General features: G+C 36.7%; 2 protein-coding genes across 2 annotated transcripts; one reads left to right on the forward strand and one right to left on the reverse strand.

Moving 5' to 3' along the window:
• The first annotated feature begins 9986 nt into the window (after window positions 1-9986).
• Window positions 9987-18165, forward strand: LOC121762324 (AP3-complex subunit beta-A-like). Its single transcript, XM_042158168.1, has 11 exons — window positions 9987-10304; window positions 10450-10525; window positions 10646-10895; window positions 11771-12400; window positions 13476-13649; window positions 14235-14361; window positions 14449-14558; window positions 15017-15217; window positions 15736-16715; window positions 16938-17207; window positions 17624-18165. The coding sequence occupies exons 1-11, from the start codon at window positions 10085-10087 to the stop codon at window positions 17976-17978; spliced, it is 3393 nt and encodes a 1130-aa protein (XP_042014102.1). The 5' UTR covers window positions 9987-10084; the 3' UTR covers window positions 17979-18165.
• A 325-nt stretch (window positions 18166-18490) lies between these two features.
• Window positions 18491-22459, reverse strand: LOC121762321. The gene is made up of 8 exons (XM_042158161.1): window positions 22182-22459; window positions 21731-21856; window positions 19867-20714; window positions 19700-19799; window positions 19555-19614; window positions 19370-19453; window positions 19055-19162; window positions 18491-18974 (listed from the first exon to the last, which is right to left on the reverse strand). The coding sequence occupies exons 1-8, from the start codon at window positions 22251-22253 to the stop codon at window positions 18666-18668; spliced, it is 1707 nt and encodes a 568-aa protein (XP_042014095.1). The 5' UTR covers window positions 22254-22459; the 3' UTR covers window positions 18491-18665.
• Window positions 22460-23507: the final 1048 nt, after the last annotated feature.

Consider the following 23507-nt stretch of genomic DNA (forward strand, 5'->3'; position numbering starts at 1 on the left):
ATATTATCTTTTCACATCTTGTTTACTTGTTTTCATTTATTTACTTGCTTATTACTCCCTCCGTCCTACTTTAGGGGTCTCAGTTGAGTTCGGCACGAGCTTAAAGAAATGTAAAGGAAAGTTGGTGAAAAAAAATAGTGAAATGTGGGTCATACTTTTTTATATTAGTTTTATAATAAAATGTGGGTGGGAAAAGGTTAGTGGAATATGTGGCCTAATACTATTTATGAAATATTTCAACTGGGACTCCTAAAGTGGGACACCCAAAAATGGTAAATCGGGACTCCTAAAGTGGGACGGAGAGAGTATATGCTTTCAGTAGTGTTAGAACAAATCAAACTTTTCTCAATTGTCTAGATAGCAGTTGACATTTGTTCGTGGTAGTTATGTTGATACAAATTTATCTCTGTGGGATACGATATTCTTGCTTGCTAATTGTTAAACTAGCCTCGTACACTTGCGGGTATTGCTTGTGTTAAAATAAGTTGAGTCAAGTTTTCGGGCGTGGGCGATAGCTCGTCCTACTTGGGGACGTCCTACCTGTCGTCCGCTATTGCGGCGGACACCCCCACAGACTAACCGCTAGTCCTACCTGACATCCGCTATTGCGGATGCTCTAAGTCACTGGCGGACGCAAAAAAATTTTTGCTATGGGCTAACTGTATACTTTATCCGTCCAAATTTAAAGTTCCGCCGCGTGGGTGGAAAAAATCAACGAAATCAAAATGATAAAATATGATATTATTTCATGAACGAAAGAAGTACTATTTCATAATAAAAAATAAAATAGGATAAATAATACTTGCATTAAACCTACCGGACAAAAATCAAATAGGAAAAATCAATTTTTAATAAATCACTAATAGTATATATACAAACTCTAATTTTTATTGTCAAACTTTTATAATTAAATAAATATAATGAAATATTAAAAGCAAATTTTTGTACTGTATAATAGAATTCACAAAAAAATATAAGAGAAATTTAAAACTATTAATTAGAGCCAACGGCAAAAAAATTATTGTGATAATAAAATAATGAATCTGAATTGTTTCCATCTGGGTTTATTGGGGGTGTTCGGTTGGCAAGATTAAATCTCATAGTTAAATATGTATCATGTTTGGTTTATAAGATTGAACCCTTCAACTTAATCCTAGATGGATAGTCTAATGATAATTAGTCATAGCCTTCCCCTCCAACTAAAATAATCTCACAACTTAATCATATATGGATAGTCTCATTATATTAGTCATGACAACCGAACGTCATCTGAAAGTACTACTAGTATTATAATAATACTTCTACATTTAAAACTTAAAAGTCTAAATCACGTCACATTTTATAATATTACTCCTGTTAAAAGTAATTAAATAGAGAACATTTAAGAGAGCACGCTACATTTTATATATTAATAATAACCAGTCGTCTTCAAGTTGTTTCGGCAACCATTTTTTTATGCAACTCTCCACTTTCCAGATTTTTCAGCCCCTTCCGCTCGTTAACTCTCGACAATATACTCTCCTATGGCAAAATTTTAGGAAGGGTGGATAAATTTTGAAAATTATAAAAAATTTAAAAGAATAAAAACATAAAAAAAAACATTTGGGAAGGGCTTAAGCCCCTCGTTACTCCTTACTGTCTCTGCCCCTATTCCAAGTGACACATTTTCCTTTTTGGATGTCTCATTTTAAATAACACATTTTTTAATATAGAAACATCACTATCTTTACTTTTTTTTCCCTTTTCACTCCTACTCTAAGTGAAACATTTTCCTTTTTAGATGTCTCATTTTAAATAACACATTTTTTAATATAGAAATATCACTATCTTTACTTTTTTCCTTTTTCTTATTATATTTTTCTACTTTATTAACAAAATAAGTACTATATAAAATTTTGTGTTAAATTGAAAATGTTCCACTTAGAATGGGATGGAAGGAGTATATAGTTTGATCCGCTAATAGGCTAGGTGTCGAATAAAATCCTATATATTGATGTTGAATTAAAAGCCCATTTGGAAGCCCAAATATGCCGCCGCTCACTTCGATTAGCCATAAATAAATCCCATAGATGTGTAAATTATCCAATGTTTACATTACAACTTATATATGTTTTTGTATGATATTTCCTCATAATTCGACGCTAGTATGTTATGTATTTCATGTTGTGAAAAGGTAAACTTAATTTTCGTAATTAAAAAACATACATACGATATATTTTTGTAGTAGTAGAATTATCTAGATATTTGGTCATGAAAGATCATGGATTCATGGATTTATAATTAATAAATGATGATATTTTTTAGAGAAATTTTTAATAGAAAAAAGTGTCTAGAAGACTAGAACACCTATAGTGTTTCTATATACTTGGCGTTATTCATCATTTATCGAAAGAAAAAGAATGAAAAGTTATCAAATTTAGCTTAAATCAACAAAAATATATAGTAACATGTATATGCAAGATACATTTCAAATACATATTAATTGATTAAAAATGTAGTAAAATATGACACAAATTGCGAGTGTTGATATATAGGAAGTATAATGCTAGCTAGGTCTTGTGGCCTAATGTTTAGCTGAGCATGTAAGGATTTCCCTAAGACTACTTCAAACGGGTGACTATGTCACCAATGTCACCCATATAAGACAAAAAAACCATAAATAAAAATAATTATAAATGAAATTTAATGGCCCAACCCTCCCATTTCAATGTCATCCTTCCGCCCTTGGCAAAAAGTGGGAGTCAATGACACATGTCATTTTTTTGTTGGATGTGGGATATTTAATTAATTTTAATTTTCTTTTACTACTTTAATTTGTTAGTATTATTTTATTCAATTACTTATATATCTTTTATTGTACTTCTTTTATTTTAATTACTTATATTTTTGGAGTCCTACAAGTACGTTTCGCATTTTTGCGAAGGCCGTGTCTTGTATGGGATAAGGTTTTGATGGGAAAAACTATGATGGCTTGTATCATCATGCATAATATGATAGTAGAAGATGAGCGTGATACATATCAAAATTATTATGATGTCACTGAGTTTATTCAAGATACGCATACAAGAGTACATGAAGAAAATGTTGAAGCCTTTTGCTATTCCACTCAACGGATCGGGAGCTTGTCATCATATATAACTAATCGAGCTCAACTCCGCAATAGAGAAGCTCATATTGCTCTTCGAGAAGATTTGATTTAGCACATTTGGATTAAATTTGGCACAAACAATTAAATATGTACTAATGTTTATCTTGTTTAAGCTAACTTTTTTTTCACTCTTCATTTGTATTTTGGTTTGTTTATTTCTATTATCGCCTTGTATGTTTTAATGTGTGTAATTTATTATTATATTGTGCTTTAATTATTTGAATATCTAAAATTTGATGTTTTAAATTTGAATCATATACTTTTTTTATTATAATTTTTAGACATTATTTAATATATCTAAATTAATTATAAATCAAAATATTAATATAAAATATATGAAAAAGAAAATATTTAATTGGGTTGGGTTGGGGTCACTGATGAAAGTAAAAAAGTTGATGTGGGTTGAATTGAGGGAGGGTTGTGTATGTGGAGGATAGAGAAATGAATATTTTATTAAAAGGTTGATTGGGGTTGGGTTGGGTGAGTGTCACGGATGGAGATAGTCTAATATGTACGTACCTCAACTTTTGTAGGTTAACCAAAAGTGATGTCTAATTGTGGCTAACCAGTCCGGATACACATGGTATACAAGTGAAAGCAGCCAGACACCTACTACAAAACTAGAAGAAATTGACATTGGCAAATCAAAATGCTTCTTATGCATCAACATGCGGAACTGATTTACCGAATAGACAATACATCCAAAGTGAACAGCGCCGATGAAGTTTGAGAGGTGAGCATTGAGCTTCGGCTCTGTGTTTAGTCTGACACTCCATAGTGAAATGAAGATTAAACCAATCGCACAAATAAAATCCGGATTGAATTTGTCGTCGCGCTGGAGCATATGAACAAACGCATAAGTAATCAGCCCGATGAACACATGTTCCACCGCATTCACCATTTTCAGAGAGAGATTGGGGAAAATCTCGTAAACGAGTGATTTAACCATGAGCGGGAAGGTTATAATTGATTCAAAGTCTCGTAACTGACTTAGCCGGAATCTTAACATGGCGGGAGGATTACCTACACCCGCTACATTCAAACCCCTGCCGTAGATTGTGTTTACATTGAAGTTTTTAGTATTTTCTTTTTTCTTTGCATTTTCTATATTTTATTTTTTCTTTTGTTTTTTCTTTATGGTTTTCAAAATTAAATTATCATCTTTCTTTAGGGCACTCACTTATAAATTAAAACCCGCTCTATAAATCCGTTCATCCCATTTTTTCTTTGTCCCGTAAGCATTTTATTTTCCAGCCCAACACCTGCAATAAAGTCTTAAATTTTGCCCTTAAAATTCGTATATCCTCATTTTTAACACCATTTTCCTTAAAATAAAATAAAAAATGAAATGAAATAAAATTAATAACACAATATGAAAATCTACGTGATATTAAAATGTCAAAAAAAGTACTATGAGAAACAACTAAAAAGGGTACAAATAAGCTTTAACGGTTACGTGACCAAATTTCTTCGATCATATTGCATTGGAGCTGAGCGTGGTTTTGTTCGTCGCACATTATAGTCTGTGCACAAAGAACCTCATTGATGTCGGCCGGTAAATCCTAATTTCCGGGCTCGTGGGCTACACCTAAGCTAAGTCTTGTGTCCTCCTCGCCCAAATTGGTGACTCCTCACTTCCAACCTCGCCTATCATGTTATGCATGATGATGCATGCATACATGACATCAACAATATAAGATTTGTATAGGAAACGCGTCGAGCCTTTCACTATTGGGAAAAGCAATTGGAGCACGCTAAATGTCAGCTCGACATCCTCATGTGCAGACTTTAAGAAAATAAAGCTCTCCTCTCATTAGTTGGACAAGTGATCGACTTCGGAATTACGGGCCACTTCAGGTATATGCCGTCAGCTAAGTAGTACCTCATACGATACGGTCGGCCATTGACAGTTAAGTCTATGGTCGGGCCTCTACCACGACATACTTTGTTGAAGAGAGTCGATGAGTTCAATACGTTGATGTCGTTGTATGACCCGACCACACCAAAGTAAGCATGTCATTGATGTGGTTTGTATACTAAAAGTAGTTTCAAGTGTGTACATGTGCTAGTACGATTACTCAAACGTGTGTATACGAGAAACTCTATCCACTTCTATCCCTAATTTGAGATAAATAGGATTAATGTAATGGTTTATTTAATGAGATTTCATGCATTAAAGGCTTATGCATTGAAGACCGGGTAGTGGAACATGTCTCAGCATCACGGGACTCAGCTGGTACTTTACAGAAGAAAAACTTTTTCAAAACCTAGATAGGCTTTGGCTACCTATGGTGAACTGTTGCAGTGTTAGTCCGATAAGTCTTTCTTACTTATGGAAGACTAACGATACTGGTGTAGTATAGCACTAAATGGATCTAAATTGAGAATGTATCTTTATTACTATCTACTGAAAGATACGTTTGTTAGAGTTTGTATACTAGAAATCACCTTTCGAGTAATTGAATACTGTAAAACTCTATATTTTATTTTCTAATGAATGCAACAGATTATTTTATCATAACGTTGTTATGTTTTACATTTAATGGATGTTTATTGCATATTTCAATGTATAAGCAACGTAACAAAGTCTAAGTCTTTGTTTTAGTAGACCGGTTGTGGGCGTCGTCCACTTTAAGGTAACACGGTTAGTTCTGAACAAAGAAAAATAAGAATTTCACAACCTAGATAGGCCTAGACTACCTATCGTGAAAGGTTGCAATGTCAGTCCGCATATTTCTAAGTCTTATAGAAATAAGATGACATTGGTGTGGTATAATAGTGAATTGGATCTAACAGCAAGACGAGTCTTTATGATATCTACTGAAAGACGAGGTCTTGATAATTAATTTCTTAATCAATGTACATTAACATTGAGCATACGATATTTATCACCCAAAATTTTATTACTCGAAAATTCGCGGGTATTACACTATAGTGTTCCAAAATAATATTCCATTTGGATGTATATTAAATTATGAGCAAATTAATTTAATTAACACACCTACTTGCCATTTATGGTAAAAATAAAGTGTGACAATTATTGAGGGACAGACCGAAATAGAAAAGAGTGACAATTAATCGGGGACGGAGGGAGTATGTCATTTTTATGATGCTGTTATGGTGATTAGTGTTCATAAGCATATAATTCAAAACAATAATAACTATTCCTTTGGTCCATGAAAGTTTGTCCAATTTTTTCATTTTTGTTCGTCCCACAAAATTTGTCACATTTTCTTTTGACCATTTTTATAATGGACCTTATATTCCACTAACTCATTTATACGCACATTTTATTATAAAAGTAATATATAAAAGTAAGACCCACATTCCACTAATTTTTTAACTCACTTTTTATTACATTTCTTAAAACCTGTGACCGGTCAAAGTGAGACAAAATTTAAGGGACGGATGGAGTATTGTGTATTAAATTTTGGCTTTATGCTTTGACAATATCAAAATGAATTTTTATAAAACTGAAAACATTTTTTTTTATTTTTTGTCCTAAAAATCTAGAGGTCATTTCGTCCAAATTTTGTTGTGATTAAAAGTAAAAATTGGAAGTTTGATAAAGCCAAAAAAATGTCGTATTACTCTCTTCATCTATTACAAATAGTCTTATTTTTTAAGAAAATCAATTAAAATTAATCTTATTTCTATTTAAAGAAATATTTTAATATCTTTTGCTACTGTTTTTCTATTTTACTCCCTCCATTTTTAAAAAATAGGGAGGTTTGAAACGACACGAGTTTTAATGCACAATTTGGTAAAGTAAGAGAGAAGAGGGAGAAAATTTGTCACGCCCGCATTTCCTAAGGATAGGAAGTACGGTGGACCGCGACTAGGGGAGGAATAAAGAAGCGGGGAAGAAAGGGGAGAACAAGAATACTTGACCCGAAAACGTTTAATTAGAGGAAGTTCACTTCAAAACAATGTACGGTAGCGACATTTCTAAAGTTAAAGTAAACAGAGTTTAAATGAAAACATTGTATCGGATTATAAAGCAGCGGAACAGACCAAGAGATAGATAATGCCGGGTATGACGACACGACACCATCCAAAAGGCAAAGTAAAAACACAATTTTGACTTTAATTGCTCAACATCCGTCATCCCCATCGTCGCTCAACCTGCACATTAAGAAAACAACACGCAGGGCTGAGTACTTATTGCACTCAGTGGACACACGCCAAAATCATAGTTTGTCATGCCATAACAGTGTAACCTTGGGGTTTTAAGTGTAAAGAAAATAACCCAAGTACACTAAAACATATTTCATAAATTCGACTGCGCAGTCATTTTCAGATATTGCCACCCTTATTCCCACCATCATACACTATCTGATCCAACGGGTGACAAGGGGCGTGGCCACACCCCAGGTCAACTAGACCGGCCAACTTGCTCTCAGATGGCTCCCGATCTCGTGTACACTAGCCTGAGGGTTCGCAGCCCAACAGACCCGAATTCGATTAAACATATGTGGTAAACCACTTCAGATAGGTTTCAAAACAAAACAGTTGGCAAGACAAACAGTTCATCTCCATAAACATTTCCGGAACAGCGTCCGTATTAAAGATAACCCACAAAATAGTAGGGTAGAAAAGCCCACCTCAATTGCTTAGCTTTTAAACAGTTTCCTTCTTCAACCACAATTGCCTAGCAAAAGTTCACCCTTTTTGAAAGATAAATGAGAATCATGATTAGACTCAGGGAAGACGAGACTTAGTCAACAATGCATGTTTTCTACGTGGATGACTTCAATATCTAGCACGTTACACATACACACACTTAACAACATCCTATAAGTCAAGCACACAGAATCACACGTCCGAAACACACCACGCACGCACCCGACACGCATACCACGCACCCACGACGCGCACACGACACACACCCGAAACACTCGTACTCCCGGTATACCCTCCTTGTGCAAACGGCTCACTTGGCTCGGAAAAGGTTCAGAAAAGGCTCGGTGTCTCGGCCTGGCTCGGCACCTCGGCCGACCGTCTCGGCCGCCTGGCTCGGCACCTCGGCCGACCGTCTCGGCCGCCTGGCTCGGCACATGTCTCGGCGTCTGGCTCGGCCCTGGCTCGGCACCCGTCTCGGCACCTCTCTCGGCACTGGCTCGGCACCTGTCTCGGCATCTGGCTCGGCATCTGGCTCGGCGCCCGTCTCGGCACCTCTCTCGGCACTGGCTCGGCACCTGTCTCGGCATCTGGCTCGGCGTCTCGGCCGCTGGCCCGATCAAGTGCACACCAGTTTTCCCCCAACCAACGATTCTCAAACCTTATACGACATTCACAACACACATTCTACATCCCAAAACACACCCGAAAACATGAGATCAACCCTCCAAAACTCTCCACAACACCACCCTAGGCCAAACCCTAAAACTCTCGGCCAACACACACAAAACACTCGAACCAAACGCTGATTCCTCCGAGCCATCCCTTGGCCAAACACACCCACATACATCATAATATCAAAACACCCAGGTTCACACCCATTGCACAAAAACACATCACCCAGAAACGTACATCTCGCAGAACTGCGCAGTTTACTTACAAAAATCATTATAAAATCATCCGACGTCCAATGAAGCTGAAATTTACACACCACACAGAAGACACACCCAAGTTTACACAGTTAAAATTTCGTACCAAAAGAAAATCGTTTGATCAGTCAAAAAGGGGTCGGAACCCACTGTCAGTCACCACCGAAAACATACTCAACATAAACACATGATCACAAAACCTATTCAGCATTTAAAACATTCAAAACGTCCTAAATGCATGTGGTTCGGGTATGGAAATAGGGTTTTGGACTACCTTCTCGAAGAGTTCAAATGTAGTTCGAAAGCCTTCCCTACTCCGACTCCAAATCGGTACGCGAGAGTGTGATACCTTGATGAATTCAAGAAATCAATGAGAGGGAGTGAGTGGGGGAAAGGTGAGAACCGAGAGGGAGGAAGAGAGAGAGAGACCTTACCGGTGTTGAGAACAAAAGCGAGAGGGAGATGAGAGAAACCGATGAGTGATTGGAAAGGAGATAATGTATCGGTTATGTGGGAGTGGGGAGGTTGAGAAAATAGTGGGGTGAGGGGGAGGGGTTTCGAAAATAGGGAGAGAGAGGTTTAATTTGTTAATTAGGATTTTAATTCATAGCTTAATTAATTATTTCAATTACATGTTGCTTAGGTAAATAAAATCATATCCACAACAAGATATTCACAAAAAGAAACATCCCTTAATAAAAACAATATTCAAAATATTTTTTTTTTCGGATATTACAAAATTGGTAAAGTAAGAGAGAGACAAATTGGTAAATTAAGAAAGAGAAATAAAAAAAAGTAATGGAATTAATGTTAGTGGATCATGTGGTCCACTTTATATTGTTAATTGTAGTGGTATAAGTGATAAATAAATTGATGTATATGAGTGTAAAGATTTCCTAAAATAGAAAGTTTGAAAATTGCTATTTTTAAGAACAGATTTTTTTTAAAAATTAACTCCTATATAAGGGAGGAAATTACAAATAAACTCCTATACTATAAATAGGAGGAAATTACAACCGCGGCACCTCATGCAATAATGTCTAAGCTCCTTGCCGCTAGGACAAAGACTCTGTATATATTTTTTTAGAATGAATTAAAATGGAAATAGTTGCTATTTTTAAAAAACGGAGGGATTTATCATGTTTTCATTCGTCTTTATTTTTTTTATTTATAAAATAAATAAAAAATGGAACGGAGAATGTAATATACTAATAATCACTGGTTGACTTTGTTATTAGATAAAATCGAAGGGAGCTGATTGATATTTTTATAAAATCTCAAGGTTCGAGCTCATCTTCACAATCAGAATCCAAAAACAGTCGACCACGATCCGAGTTGAATGGCAGAAATCGGAATTCCGAGGGAAAAATCAAATTAGATTTAAAAAATGCTGACGCAATTTGGCGCGACGGCGGAGTCGCTGTCCAAGGCGTCGACGATGGTGTTCCGTATCGGCACCGACGCACACCTCTACGACGATCCCGATGACGTCAGCATCGTGCCTCTCCTCGACAGTAAGTTCGAGTCCGAGAAGTGCGAGGCGCTCAAGCGCCTGCTCGCGCTCATAGCTCAGGGCTTCGATGTCTCCAACTACTTCCCTCAGGTCTGTCCACTTGCAATTTTGCTTTGTCGTGCGGATTTGGATTTGATTGAGTGTTTTATGTCTATTTGATGGTATGGATTTCGATTGTGTTGATCAGAGCTTGTTTTGAATGCTTCTTGTGATTAACGGCAGCTTGTTTTGGGTCATAGGTAGTGAAAACGTGGCGACTCAGTCGCTGGAAGTTAAGAAGCTGGTGTACTTGTACCTGCTGCATTACGCTGAAAAGTATGCCGCAGTGCTTTACATAATGTGTTCAGACTGTAGTTGAAGCATCGTTTTGCTTAATAAAAATTTCTGGCAATTAGTGAATGTATCGTTTGAGTGAGAAGAGCTTCTGTGTTGTAGGCGACCGAACGAAGCATTGTTGTCAATCAACTATTTTCAGAAGGATTTGGGGGATCCGAATCCTCTGGTGAGAGCATGGGCGCTCCGAACAATGGCAGGGATTCGCCTGCATGCTATTGCGTCCCTTGTTTTGGTGGCTGTGGGAAAATGTGCGCGAGATCCGTCTGTATATGTTAGAAAATGTGCTGCAATTGCGCTTCCAAAGTTGCATGATCTTCGCTTGGAAGAACACACGGCTGCAATTGAAGAGGTAAGTCTAGTAGCTTAATTACCAACTCATTGGTCTTCCTTGCTGGCAGGGAAATACAGAAAAATCGACTTCTACATTTCCTACTACATAACCATTTTCTAACCGAATAGTTATCTTTGTTTAACTCTACCAGTAAGTGGCACTGAGTCAAGCTAATCTTTCAGAGGAACCACCATAGTTTAGTCCTAGCAGGTCATTGCATGAATACTAAATTTACTAAGTAGATTTCTGGACCGTCTGTGTTCCTAAAGTTTTCGATTGCTCTTATGTTTTGCGAACCTGCAGTTATGCTGTGTTCTGAAACTTAACATGTTAAGTTTATACATTTTTTTCCAATTTAATCTTGACAGGCTGGTTTACGTTTCTTGATTATTTTTGCAATCCTATCAAAATTCATGCAAAAACAAATTTAAGAAATTATGTAATTTAATCTCTCTCTTATCAGATTTTTGTGGAAGATATGACCATGCCGCATGAGTTGATAACTATATGAAAAGCATGATAGCCTATCGACTTGATTATAGTTTGTCCTTTGACAACTTACATATCTTTTGGAGAATATACTTATCATCAAGTGAGAGCCAAACATGTAAAATGTTAAAAAAAGAACATTATTATGAACTTGAGCATCAATATCTTACTCATTCTGTAGTCTCTTGAACTTCTATTATATTCTACTGTTGGAGTCACTATGTCTCATGCTAATCAACATTGTAATATCTTGAGTTATATCATGTGCTCCTATCAAGAATATGGGTTAAGATTTAGTCAATTTACACTATGGTTGGTTTGTCTCTCTTGCTGTAAAGAATTATGTTCATTCATCTGGTCTTTTGAGTAAGTTCTAATTGCAATCACCTGTTATTGGGTTGTAGATTGTTGGAATGTTGTTGAAGGACAACTCTCCTGGAGTAGTTGGTGCTGCTGCTTCTGCTTTTGCTTCTATATGTCCCAATAATTTCTCCTTGATCGGAAGAAATTACAAAAGATTGTGTGAGATTCTTCCTGATGTGGAAGAATGGGGTCAGATTGTCTTGATCGGGATTCTCTTGAGATATGCAATTGCAAAACATGGGCTAGTTAGGGAATCCCTAATGTTATCTTTTGACGATCTGGAAATTCAGAGTCTGGAGAAGGATGATCCAGAATCATCTCATCTTACAGTAAAAAGACCTTTCGATGGTTCCAGCTTTGACATATATACTGAGATTGCAGATATAGTAGCTAGGAGTTACCTTGAAGGACCAGATAAGTATTTAGCTCGGTTGGGGCATGTAAACCAAGATTCTCTTGGGTTGGATGGTTCATGCATTACGTCCGCAACAAGCAATGATGATGTGAAGATTTTGTTGCAGTGCACATCACCTTTATTATGGAGTTATAATAGTGCTGTTGTGTTGGCTGCTGCTGGAGTTCACTGGATTATGGCACCAAAGGAAGACATTAGGAAGATTGTTAAGCCTTTGCTATTTCTGTTGAGGTCATCAGGCTCCTCAAAATATGTGGTAAATTCCTCTTTACATAGAATCTTTGGTCTAACTTCACTCATTGATAGAGCTTTCTCCTATTTTTCATTTCTTTCTTCACCCTAGCTAGATAGTTGGGTTCTCTTACATTAAACTCTGGATATGGCTACGTGTCTAGCTTGTCTTCCATATTTCATGTGCCTCATTATTGATTCTTAATGTTAGATTTAGTGATAGTTGTAGATGCGGGTGTACTTGTTTGGATGGAATTCTAATTTTAGTTGTGTTCAATTTTGCATTCTATCTTCTGATAAAAACTATTAAATCTTGTCCCCCATTGACTTGGTGATGATCTTAGCTCTTCTATATAAGTATGGATAACCATCCCCCTTATATGGCCTTTTAAGGGGTGAGTGGCTCATTTCTAATATGATATCAGAGCGGGCCCAAGTTGAAGATGGATTTTTATCTCTTTATCTCTTCTCTTGCCTACCCACGTGATGGAAGTCCGATGTGTCATTGCGGCCCACGCCCACACGTGAGGGGGCGTGTAAAAACTATTAAATCTTGTCCCACATCGACTTGGTGATGATCCTAGCTCCTCTATATAAGTATGGATAACCCTCCCCCTTATAAGGCCTTTTAAGGGGGAGTGGCTCATTTCTAATATCTTCCACTATAAACCATTCGAGGAATGGTGAATTTTACCAAGGAAGTTTTACTCTTACTACAGCCAATTCAGATGGTAAGATATTTCTTGAAGTATACCAGTAGTTTTTTAAAGTTTTTACCTCGGACGTGCTCCTTCAAGTTTAAAATCCCACCATCCTACTGTGTGCTAATAAACGATGACACTCCTGACTGGCTGTTATGTAGGTAATTTACCGATTTTTTAAGCCCATACATCCTCATAACTGAAACTGTCTTCCTGTTAAAACTCTTTAGTAGACTAGTAGCAATTATTGATTTGTGAGATCATCACATGTTAATGATATATATAGTTCTCAAGGTGTAGGTCAACCTACTTAAGCTCATATGCATGGAACACATCCCAGCAAAGTGGTTCATTCGACAATCTTTCTTAATTTGACCTTTACAATGTTTTAATGTGCAGGTTCTTTGCAACATTCAGGTCTTCGCCAAAGCAATGCCATCACTTTTTTCTCCATATTACGAAGATTTCTTCATCAGCTCTTCAGATTCATATCGAACAAAAACTCTGAAGCTTGAAATTCTCTCCACCATAGCTACAAAGACTTCGATTTCCTCTATATTTCTGGAGTTTCAGGTGATTTGGTCTACATTTTGTTTATCCTTCTATCTGAGGAACCTGAGGCTTTATACTTTGGTATAAAAAATTACACACTGTTTTTGCTCCTATTGTTGGCTGGATTTGGAGAAAGTGTTCTGAAATATTTTGGTGGTTTGAATAGGAAATCAGTACTTCAGTAGTGACATAAAATATCTCTGAATGTTTTGTTGGGAAATGATCTGATGTATTTCTGTAAGAAGTTTTCAAGTTGATATCTCTTGTCAGTAATATTTTGTTTCAGTTTGTGGAAGGTTGTTCCCTATCCCGATGCCATATTTTTCTCATTTCTGTTGCATATATATCATTTTTGTTTACTAACTCAAAATGTTTTTTCTAGATATCTTATCCCACTCTAAATTCAGTTTTCTCAATATAGTTCTGATTCATTCCTTTGTTGCTAGCTTATCCAGGTCCAATTTCAGTCCTCTAGCCCTATAGGAGTACTATTTAGGTTTTGTTTGTTTGCAAGTTGGGCACCATGGCTCTTTCTATAGTATTATGGTCTAGGCGTTTTTGGATTTAAAAAAAAATAATGATTCATATCTTTTAGTCTATTTTTAGGATCATGTTAGAGATCCTGATAGGAGGTTTGCTGCTGATACTGTTGCTGCCATTGGTTTATGTGCACAAAAACTCCCTGACGTCGCCAACACATGTTTGGAAGCGCTATTGTATCTGGCTTTGTCAGGTAATTGTTATTCCAGTGACTTGCATTGTAGATCTTCATACCCATAACTTTATTTCTGAAAGTTCTTTGATGTAATTCAACTTTCAGAATCTTCTAACAATGCTGTGGCATTGATGGGCGAGGAAGAAATATTATTAGTTCAAGTAGTCAAGTCTATCATGGCAATCATAAAACAAGATCCTCACAGTCATGAGAGAGTAAGTTTATCTATTTCCTTTCCTGTTTAGTCTGTTTATGTATGCATCTGAGGAATAGCTGGGCATCCTTAATAAACTGATCATCATGATTTTATGACATTTGTAAGATCACTTCTAACTTCCTGATGTGTGGAACCTTTCTTCTCTTGCCAGATTCATGTTTAGGCTTCTGTTTCTATATACTTGATGAAACTGGGTAGCAAATTTACCATGGAAGATGTCAAACATGGTACTCTTTTGATAGTGCATGGAAAATGTACCATTTATTTAATGAAATAGAGAATAATATGATTTTCAATCGTGTAAAAGGTCAGCAGTTTGAAGCTTTCGAGTGGTTGTGCTTGTCCTGTATCGAGAATCTTATAAACACTCCCGAGAACAATATGATTTTCAACTCCTGTGATAATTTACTCTCATATATCAAGAATCTTATAAACTTAACCTGAACTTGATTGAAGGTCATTGTTCATTTGGTTCGAAGTTTGGATTCAATGTCTGCACCTGCAGCTCGTGCAATGGTCATATGGATGTTGGGTGAATACTGCAACATTGGAGACCTCACGTCTAAGATGATACCAACCATATTTAAGTACCTTGCTCAGCGCTTTCACTCAGAATCAGTTGAAACAAAGCTCCAGATTGTTAATGCTTGTGTCAAGGTAGTCATCAGTACTCAGTAGTAACTCTTTTGGTTGCATTAGTATTCTCATCTGGACCTATATGATAACTTAACTTGGTTAATTATAGTCTGTTCTAAAGTATGGTGAGAATTTAACTTTTCTTGCAGCTCTATATTGTGTTAGATATTAAGATGCATGAATTTAATCACCTTAGAATGGTATGTCAATAATTTTCTTTTTCATTGCTTTCTTTGACATGCATATTCAAGCATGTATTGGTTTCTTGTTTGATGGTTTTACTGTATGCATCTGCTTATTCTGGTATGTCATACGCAGTTTATATGTCAAGGTTGATGGAATCGAGTATGTTTCTGTGCTTTGTGGTGGATATATCTTTCAAGTTTTATCCACTTTGGATTCTTTTTTTTTGGTAATATTAATTGGTATGTCATCCACCTTGTTTAATGGAGGATGAATATCTGACTCATGGTTCGTTCTGGATATATCGTATTAATCCTCATATGGTTAATCCACAATCTGTCTTCATATGTTTCCAGGTCCTACTACGTGCCGAAGTGGAAGATATGTCTGAACTGCGATTAGCCATAAGTTATGTTCTTGAACTAGCCAAATGTGACTCGAACTATGATGTTCGCGACCGTGCTCGTGTTCTGAAGAATTTTTTGTCACACTGCAAGGGGTTCAATTATTTGGAAGAAGCAGATAACCTAACTGAGTTCAATGACCTGACATATGTATTTGCTGAATACATATTTGGAGGAACCAAAAAAGTGCCATCTGAATCATTCAGTTATAGGTTTTATCTTCCTGGTTCTCTTTCACTAATAGTACTTCATGCAGCTCCAGGATACGAACCTCTCCCAGAACCTTGTAGTTTTGCAGATGACGAGACTAGTCATTCCCCAACTAATGTGCATAATGATCACGAATCAAATGATATTGATGATTCTGATGACATATCAGGTTCTCTTGATGAAGAGAACACGTCTGATTACAGTTCTGGGTCTGTTTCTGGTGAAGGCGGAGACAGTTATATTGCATCAGATAGTGGTGAAGATGAAGAAGCTGGTACGTTAATTCATCTTTCAGATGATGCTACTGATTCTAGAGATCATGACAGAGTCTCAGTGAAGAATACCTCGTCTGGATTGATGGATGCTGGTGAATTAATGTCCAAAAGAGCTCTTGAGTCTTGGTTGAATGAGAATTCGGGTTCGGGACAGAATTCATCCAATCTGAGTCATGTTCAGAGATCACTGGCCAGAATCTCAATTAAAGACATTGGTCAGCTGGTTAAACCAAAGTCATATACACTTTTAGATCCTACAAATGGGAATGGGTTAAGTGTACTTTATAGATTTTCTTCTGAGGTATCAAAAGTATCTAAAGAACTGGCATGCATACATGTTTCTTTTAGCAACCATTCAGAAGGGCATATGTGCAATATTTTCCTTGCTGAAGAGAAACCTAACCCAAGTCCAGATTCTTCAGAGAAATCCGGGTCACCAAGTGAAAGGTATTTTTACCTATAGCTCCAGTATGCTGCTGCATACTACATATCCTTGATGTGCCTATCTGAAACTTGATTAAAGCATTTGTCACGTTAAGCTGCTTTTCTTATTCTGTCATGCTTCTATCGCCTTAATGGTTTTTCATAATCAACTCTAATATCAGATTGTTTTTATTCCAACGTGATTATTCTAGCAGTCTCAGGCTAATGTTTTTTCTTGATGTACAGTGTATTGGTGTCTCTTGATAAAGAAGCAACACTAATTCCCATGGAAGAGATAGACAGGCTTAATCCTGGTCAAACAGCAGATAGAGTTCTCCAAGTTCGCTTTGAACACCATCTGTTACCTTTGAAGCTGGTTTTATCATGTGATGGCAGAAAGCAACAAGTGAAGTTACGACCTGATATTGGTTACTTTATTAAACCTCTGCCAATGGATATTGAATCATTTTTGAAGAAGGAATCTCAACTTCCTGGGATGTTTGAAAATATAAGGAGGTCAGTTTCTTTTGAGCAGTTACTGATTTCTTGTTCTTATCTACAGCTGAGGATTTTGTTGATCCTAGATTTTCAATCTTTTTTTTTTTAATTTATGCGGAAGAAATTATGTTCTTGCAGAAAGCAACTCACATGCAATCTGCAATTTGTATCTGTGGTTTAGCTGTTGAATAAGTATTTAGTATTCTATGGAATCAGTTTCCTAGGTCTTCCCAGTTTTATCCTTTTCATGTTGGTCTTCTGGGTTCTCGTGCAAGATGTTTACATATTGTGGGCCTCTAAATTTAATGTGTTTTCACTTTGGCCCTCAATGAAATTTGACAATTAGTCAAGCATAATCTAAGATCTCTCTGTCCTGTCAGTTTTCTTCATTTACAAATTGTTCACATAATCTATTCTATTGATTTGTGCAACAGGTGCACATTTTCAGAGCATTTAAACCAGCAAAATGATAAAGATGAACCCCCACAGAAAGACATTTTTCTGATGATATGTGAGAAGTTGGCACTAAAAATGCTTAGTAATGCAAATTTGCATCTTGTGTCTGTGGACATGCCCATTGCAGCTAATCTTGATGATTTATCTGGTATATCCCTACGTTTAAGTGGTGAGATCTTGAACAATTCTGTCCCTTGTCTCGTCACTCTTACTCTTAAAGGTACTTGTGCCGAACCACTTGAAGTGTCAGTAAAAATGAACTGTGAAGAATCTGTATTTGGTTTGAATCTGTTAAATAGGATTGTAAATTTCTTGGCAGAGCCAACACGGTGATGATACAATTTTGGATAAAAACTGAGTTGTACTTAAATTTGTTTGCAACATTCATTTTTCTAGCTTTGAGCTTATTGTTTTCTCCCTTTTGCATTGTGAAACTACCCCTGGAATATCTATCTTCTGGCACAGTAGTTTTAGGGATAACTTTTTTATTGATATGATTGGTGATTGAGTTACTTCTGAAGATGTCCATGCTCACTCTCTCTTGTACAACTGTATATGTAAACATGGTGTACTTTAAATCCAGTCAACTTTTATTTTGGATATAAACTTTTACTCCCTTCAGTGGAGGATTAACTCTATTACAGTGGTTTTAGGGAGAACTTTTTTGTTGATATGATTGGTGATTGATTTACTTCTGAAGATGTTCATGCTCCTCTCCCTCTCTCTTGTATAATTGTATATGTAAACATGATGTACTTTAAATCCAGTCAAAACTTTTATTTTGGATATAAACTTTTACTCCCTTCAGTGGAGGATTAACTCTATTACAAAATAACTCCGTGACAAATCTCAGAAACTATTTCATACTGCAGCTGCTTTCATTCCATTTCCCTTCTGGAAGAAAGGGTATCTAGAAATATTATCTTGTTTATCACATATACTGGAAAAAATTGTCCACTACCTGACATATTTTTGGTTCTTGTATCGTCTCTGTAATCTATATGGGATGCTAACTTCTTACTATGTGGGGATCAAGTAACGAAATTCGAAGACATAAGGCTGAATTTCTATCAGCTTATGTGATGGAGATTGAGTTTCTCCATTTAGACACTCCATCATCAATCTTTTCAGTGAGCTTGTAAGAGGTAGTTGGCTGTAGATCCACTCTAGAAGCGACTCCATATCATCAGCAAAGTCCTTCGTGTGCCGGTGCATGAGTTTTGACACTGAAATCTTCTTCTTGCTCGTAATTCCTACTGATGCTTCCAGATACTCTACTTTAGCTTTCTCTAATTCGTTCATTACTTCATCGGGCATGTAAAACCTTAGCTGCAAGTCTTAATCTTAGTTGTCTGCATGACTCCTAAAACCTGGTGAATATAAATTGTAATGTTGGAAATTGTACTTACTGCTGGAGACGACCAGTTGCCTCGACAGAGAGCAAATATGACATTAGGTTCTGGATAGTCTAGACCACAAGCTTGCCTTAGAATTATTTCCCTCTCATCAGTTAATTCCTGTAGTTCAACAAAATCATGCCTTATGATTCATGAATAAAGATTTCTTACTATAAAACAGGATTTAGAAAACTGAACCATAGCATAAATTGGTGTATATCCCGTTCATTGTATGAACTGATCTCCAATTACTGAGATTGCTGTTCCATTTGTCTCATTTCTGTTATAGATCTTGATAAAGACTTTAGTATGTTTATGTTCACTCACATGCTTAGCTTCTGCTGGATGTCTGAGGATGCACTGCTCAATCGTGGAAGCCTTGAATATGAAACCTCCCACATTGATTTCAGCCTGAATGATAATGCATCGTGAACACTACTGCTTTAGTTTAAATGATTTTAGTGTCACTGCTTATGTTATAGTATATAGTTTAGTGGGCTGGATGTTGTTACCTCGTTCACGAGTAAGAGCAGTTTCTCCTGTGTAGAAGGCAGCCCATGTTGCAGAAAGGCCTGGAATGAAAGAAAAGTTATTCAGATAATGATGATATTGATTTTGTTAGAATTGGGCTTAAATCACTTGAGACTTCTTATGTACATTCATTATGGAGGCGTTGTAAATGTTAATCCAGAATGCGAGCTTCTGCTTGTGGCTAAAGTGGTTTACTTTGACTTTACTGAGTTTCTGCATCAAAATCCTGGAAGGGAAAAAGAGCCACTCATAAACATGTCAATGTTGATCGGGTAGAAGTTGCTGGTACATACCTCAGTCTCTGCACGTCCGGGAGACATTCAGAAAAACGGCTTGTGTCCAGTGTAGTTTTTGTTATTTCTATGAAATTCTTGTATGGCCCGATGTCTCTGATGTTAGCACCAGGTTCAGGCAAAATTTCATAAGGATCAAGATGGGATGCATTATCGATAAACGGAAACACAGGTGTTCTGCAGCTGAATGTGGCTTTGGACACCAAGCCTTTCGAGTTCATGCAGGCCAGAGTCTGCTTCGAGAGGTTAGTCGACCCTTTGCTCTTGAATGTGGTCAGGTTCAGTTTGAGAAATATGTTTATCAAGCACTTGATAAGATCTACAGAGAGCTTGTTGGGGTTTACTACTTCACTCTCTGTACCTATTTGGCCTTGAACTGTGCGACCGTTACAGAATTTTAAATCCCCACTTCCCCATTCCGTTTCCGCAGCTGAGGAGCTGGATGGCTTTATAGTTATGTTGCCATTCAAAGCTGAAGCTCTTCTCCTGGAAACGGGAAAATCGGGTTTACCACCATGTTTTCCCAGGAATGTTGCATTTTGAAGTTCCTTGGAGGAACCCAGAGATGCTCTCCTGTCTCCTGGTATTCTGCATCTTCTATTTTCGTAGTTTTGTGATGTTGAGAACGCGTCGCTCTCCTTGTGTTGCATCTGGTTTGGTCGTCTGGACGGCAACTTCCTGAGTTGCCGTTGCTCCAGTTTTGGCCGGAACTCTTTCAACTGCACCACCTCCATTTCCTTTCTCTTCTGCTTCTCATGGTGGATGTCCGATTTGAGGTCATTGATCTTTCTCTCCACCCAATCTATCTCTTGTTCCACCAACGCTAAATCAGCAAGAAGCATTTGCACCTGGGTTTTCATTCAGTGTTCACAACCATATTTATTACTCCTCTGTCTCGAGTTAATCGAAATATATTTAACCCAGCATAGGAAAATAGTGTTTAATGAGGTAAGTGGACGGGGAAAATAAAATAGATAAGTAAAAAGAGAATAAAGTGGACGGGGAAAATACTTTACTTCTTTCACAAGAGGAAACGATTCATTTAGTTGGGGGCGCTTTGATAAGGAATAAAAATTAATGAACTTGAGATGGATGAAGTATTGGTTGTGACTTGTGATATGGGGTTTGGGTAGATTTCTGAAGAAATAGAGTGATTTTTTGTCCCGCCCTCGTCCGAGGGCATCGCACCCGATGTGGGACCAACCGGACTCTATAATAATACAAGCTTTGCTAACTACTACTTCGTTCTCGATTTGTTGAATTTTTTTGGGATTCATGTATTTGAACACTCTATAGCAGTGTTTATTGTGGCTTTCAAATATTGATAATAGCATTTTTTCTGTTGGTGTACATTCTAATACATCAAACGTAATTAAATTCCTGATTGTGATAAATAAATCCCCACTACTATTTGGTTATAATCAAATATTGATGAATCCGAACAAGGGTAGATGTTTAAATGTACAATTTTTGCCTTATCAAAAGAAATCAGGGTGGTTCTGGCAATGTTTGTTAGGGTATGTGTAGCGCTGCATGTAAGGTTCACGTGTTGAGCACGTATCGGCGTGCTCTGGGCGAAGCACGCGTTGTGGCGTGTAAAAGCATGCCACTATATTACTCAATCAGAACCCACCATGTGACGTTATTTTAATTTTAGTATCTAACTCTTTTAGTGCTCAAGGGTTGTGGACAGTGCTCAACAGTGCGCAAACGGTAGTATAACTGTTCAGCATCATGGATGCCTTACATGACACATGTTATTAAACATGTAAATTATTCATTGTTGGCAAGTACTCCCTTCATCAAAATCATCTTTTTACATCACAAAAATTAGTCACTTTTAAAGATGAATATAAGAGGGAACCTGAAAAGGAAGGAAGGGGGTGAGAGATGAACATGAGTGGCAGCAGCCAGTTGGTCCTTGCATAGTGCATTCCAACACCCTCTTCATCTGAAGCTCCCCTTCCAACTCTTCCTCCAATCTCTCAACCTGCAATTATTACCCTCTTATTACATGCTACCAGCACCACACAAAAAAAACACTGTTATTACCAACAGATTTTCCGACGGATAACATTTTATCGACATACTAATCCGTCGGTAAATTTCTCAACACCGGTCCTATAGACCACTCATTATCGACAGATTATACTAATGGACTACTTTAACCGAGCAGTATATTTATGTTTCATAAACTACTCTTGTATTAGCATATTCTTTGCATGACTAACCAAATCCTAGCGACGTTTCATCCTAAACCAATTAGTTATAGAAGGAGTGACTCACTAGAAGCCGAAATTGAGAGAGGGAGGTACCTGTTCTTGGAGTTGGAGTTTGTTAACATGTTTATCTTCGCCTTGCTGCATCAACAAATCCTCGAATTTCATAGTCGAGACGACAACCGGAACAATTGCACTGTTTCACAACGGCAAGATTGTAACATAGTATGTGTGCTTGGTTTGGTGGGAGAGGGAAGTATATAAACGCAGTGTATGTGTGTGTGTGTGTGTTTGGTGATGAGTCAGAAGCAGGCTTCACAACCTGTAAAACTTTAAAGGAGAGCACAAATGTGAAGGAGAGGTGGCAGACGTGAAGTCCATGATTGGTTTTAACTCATCCAACTGTTCCTTCTAGTATTTGTTGAGTTAGTTTAGCCAACTTCCATTTCAACCCTCTTTTTTTTAATTACTGGTATTTGTTTAAGGATCCTTTAATAATAGTAGTAGTATTTCTTGGATCGTCTCAAAATATTAGTTCATTTTTATTTAGAATAATAGTCATTTAAAGTAAGAATTTATGTCAAATTCTGGTTAGTCCTACCAGGTTAATTAGGAAACGAAATATTAAATCACGAAGTTTTAATTTTTCTCAAATGTCTCATGCGTGTACAAAATGACATATTTGGTGATGCTCAAAATAATGTTGTTAAATTAATTAAGATAAAAAAAATTTCTTTTTCTTTTTTATTTTTATACTTTATTTAAATATCATTTTGAGCATCAACAAATGCATCGTTTTGTACATGTATGGGACAATTGAGAAAGAAATGAAATTTTGTGATTTAATATTCCGTGTTCAAAATTTGTGGGACTATCCTGAGTTTGACCATATTAGTAATTTAAATGACTATATTCCTTTTATATATCAATCGCCCCATAGCATATCTTATTCACTCTTTCTACCACTTGGTCTGCCAAATTTTCTACTCGCACTATTTTTTAATCATTATATAATGTTGGGTTGAGATTAATAAGCTAATTATGACTGTAACACTATTGCAGAATCTTTTCTCCACTCATAATATACTACTCATTTTGATTAAACTCGTGTCATGCTTATTAATACCTAATAATTAACATACACAGGCCTATTATTAAGAGATGAGGGAGTATTAAAAATTAAAATGCCCAAGGAAGAGGGATATATGTGTCACGGGTTCAATTTTACCATAAAGTTTAAAAGATTTGATGGTGAATAGAAATAAGATTCAGTGGGAAGGTAACAAAATTAATTCCAAAAATAAAGGTTTCAGTAGCCAGCTACTTGTGTTTGGTGGTGGGCTTAATATTAGTGGATATGATTTGACAATTCAGCTTATACATTATTATGCAATATTAGTGGAAGTGTCACGGATCAATTAA

Source organism: Salvia splendens, chromosome 13 (assembly GCF_004379255.2).
Source record: "Salvia splendens isolate huo1 chromosome 13, SspV2, whole genome shotgun sequence".
NCBI lineage: Eukaryota > Viridiplantae > Streptophyta > Magnoliopsida > Lamiales > Lamiaceae > Salvia > Salvia splendens.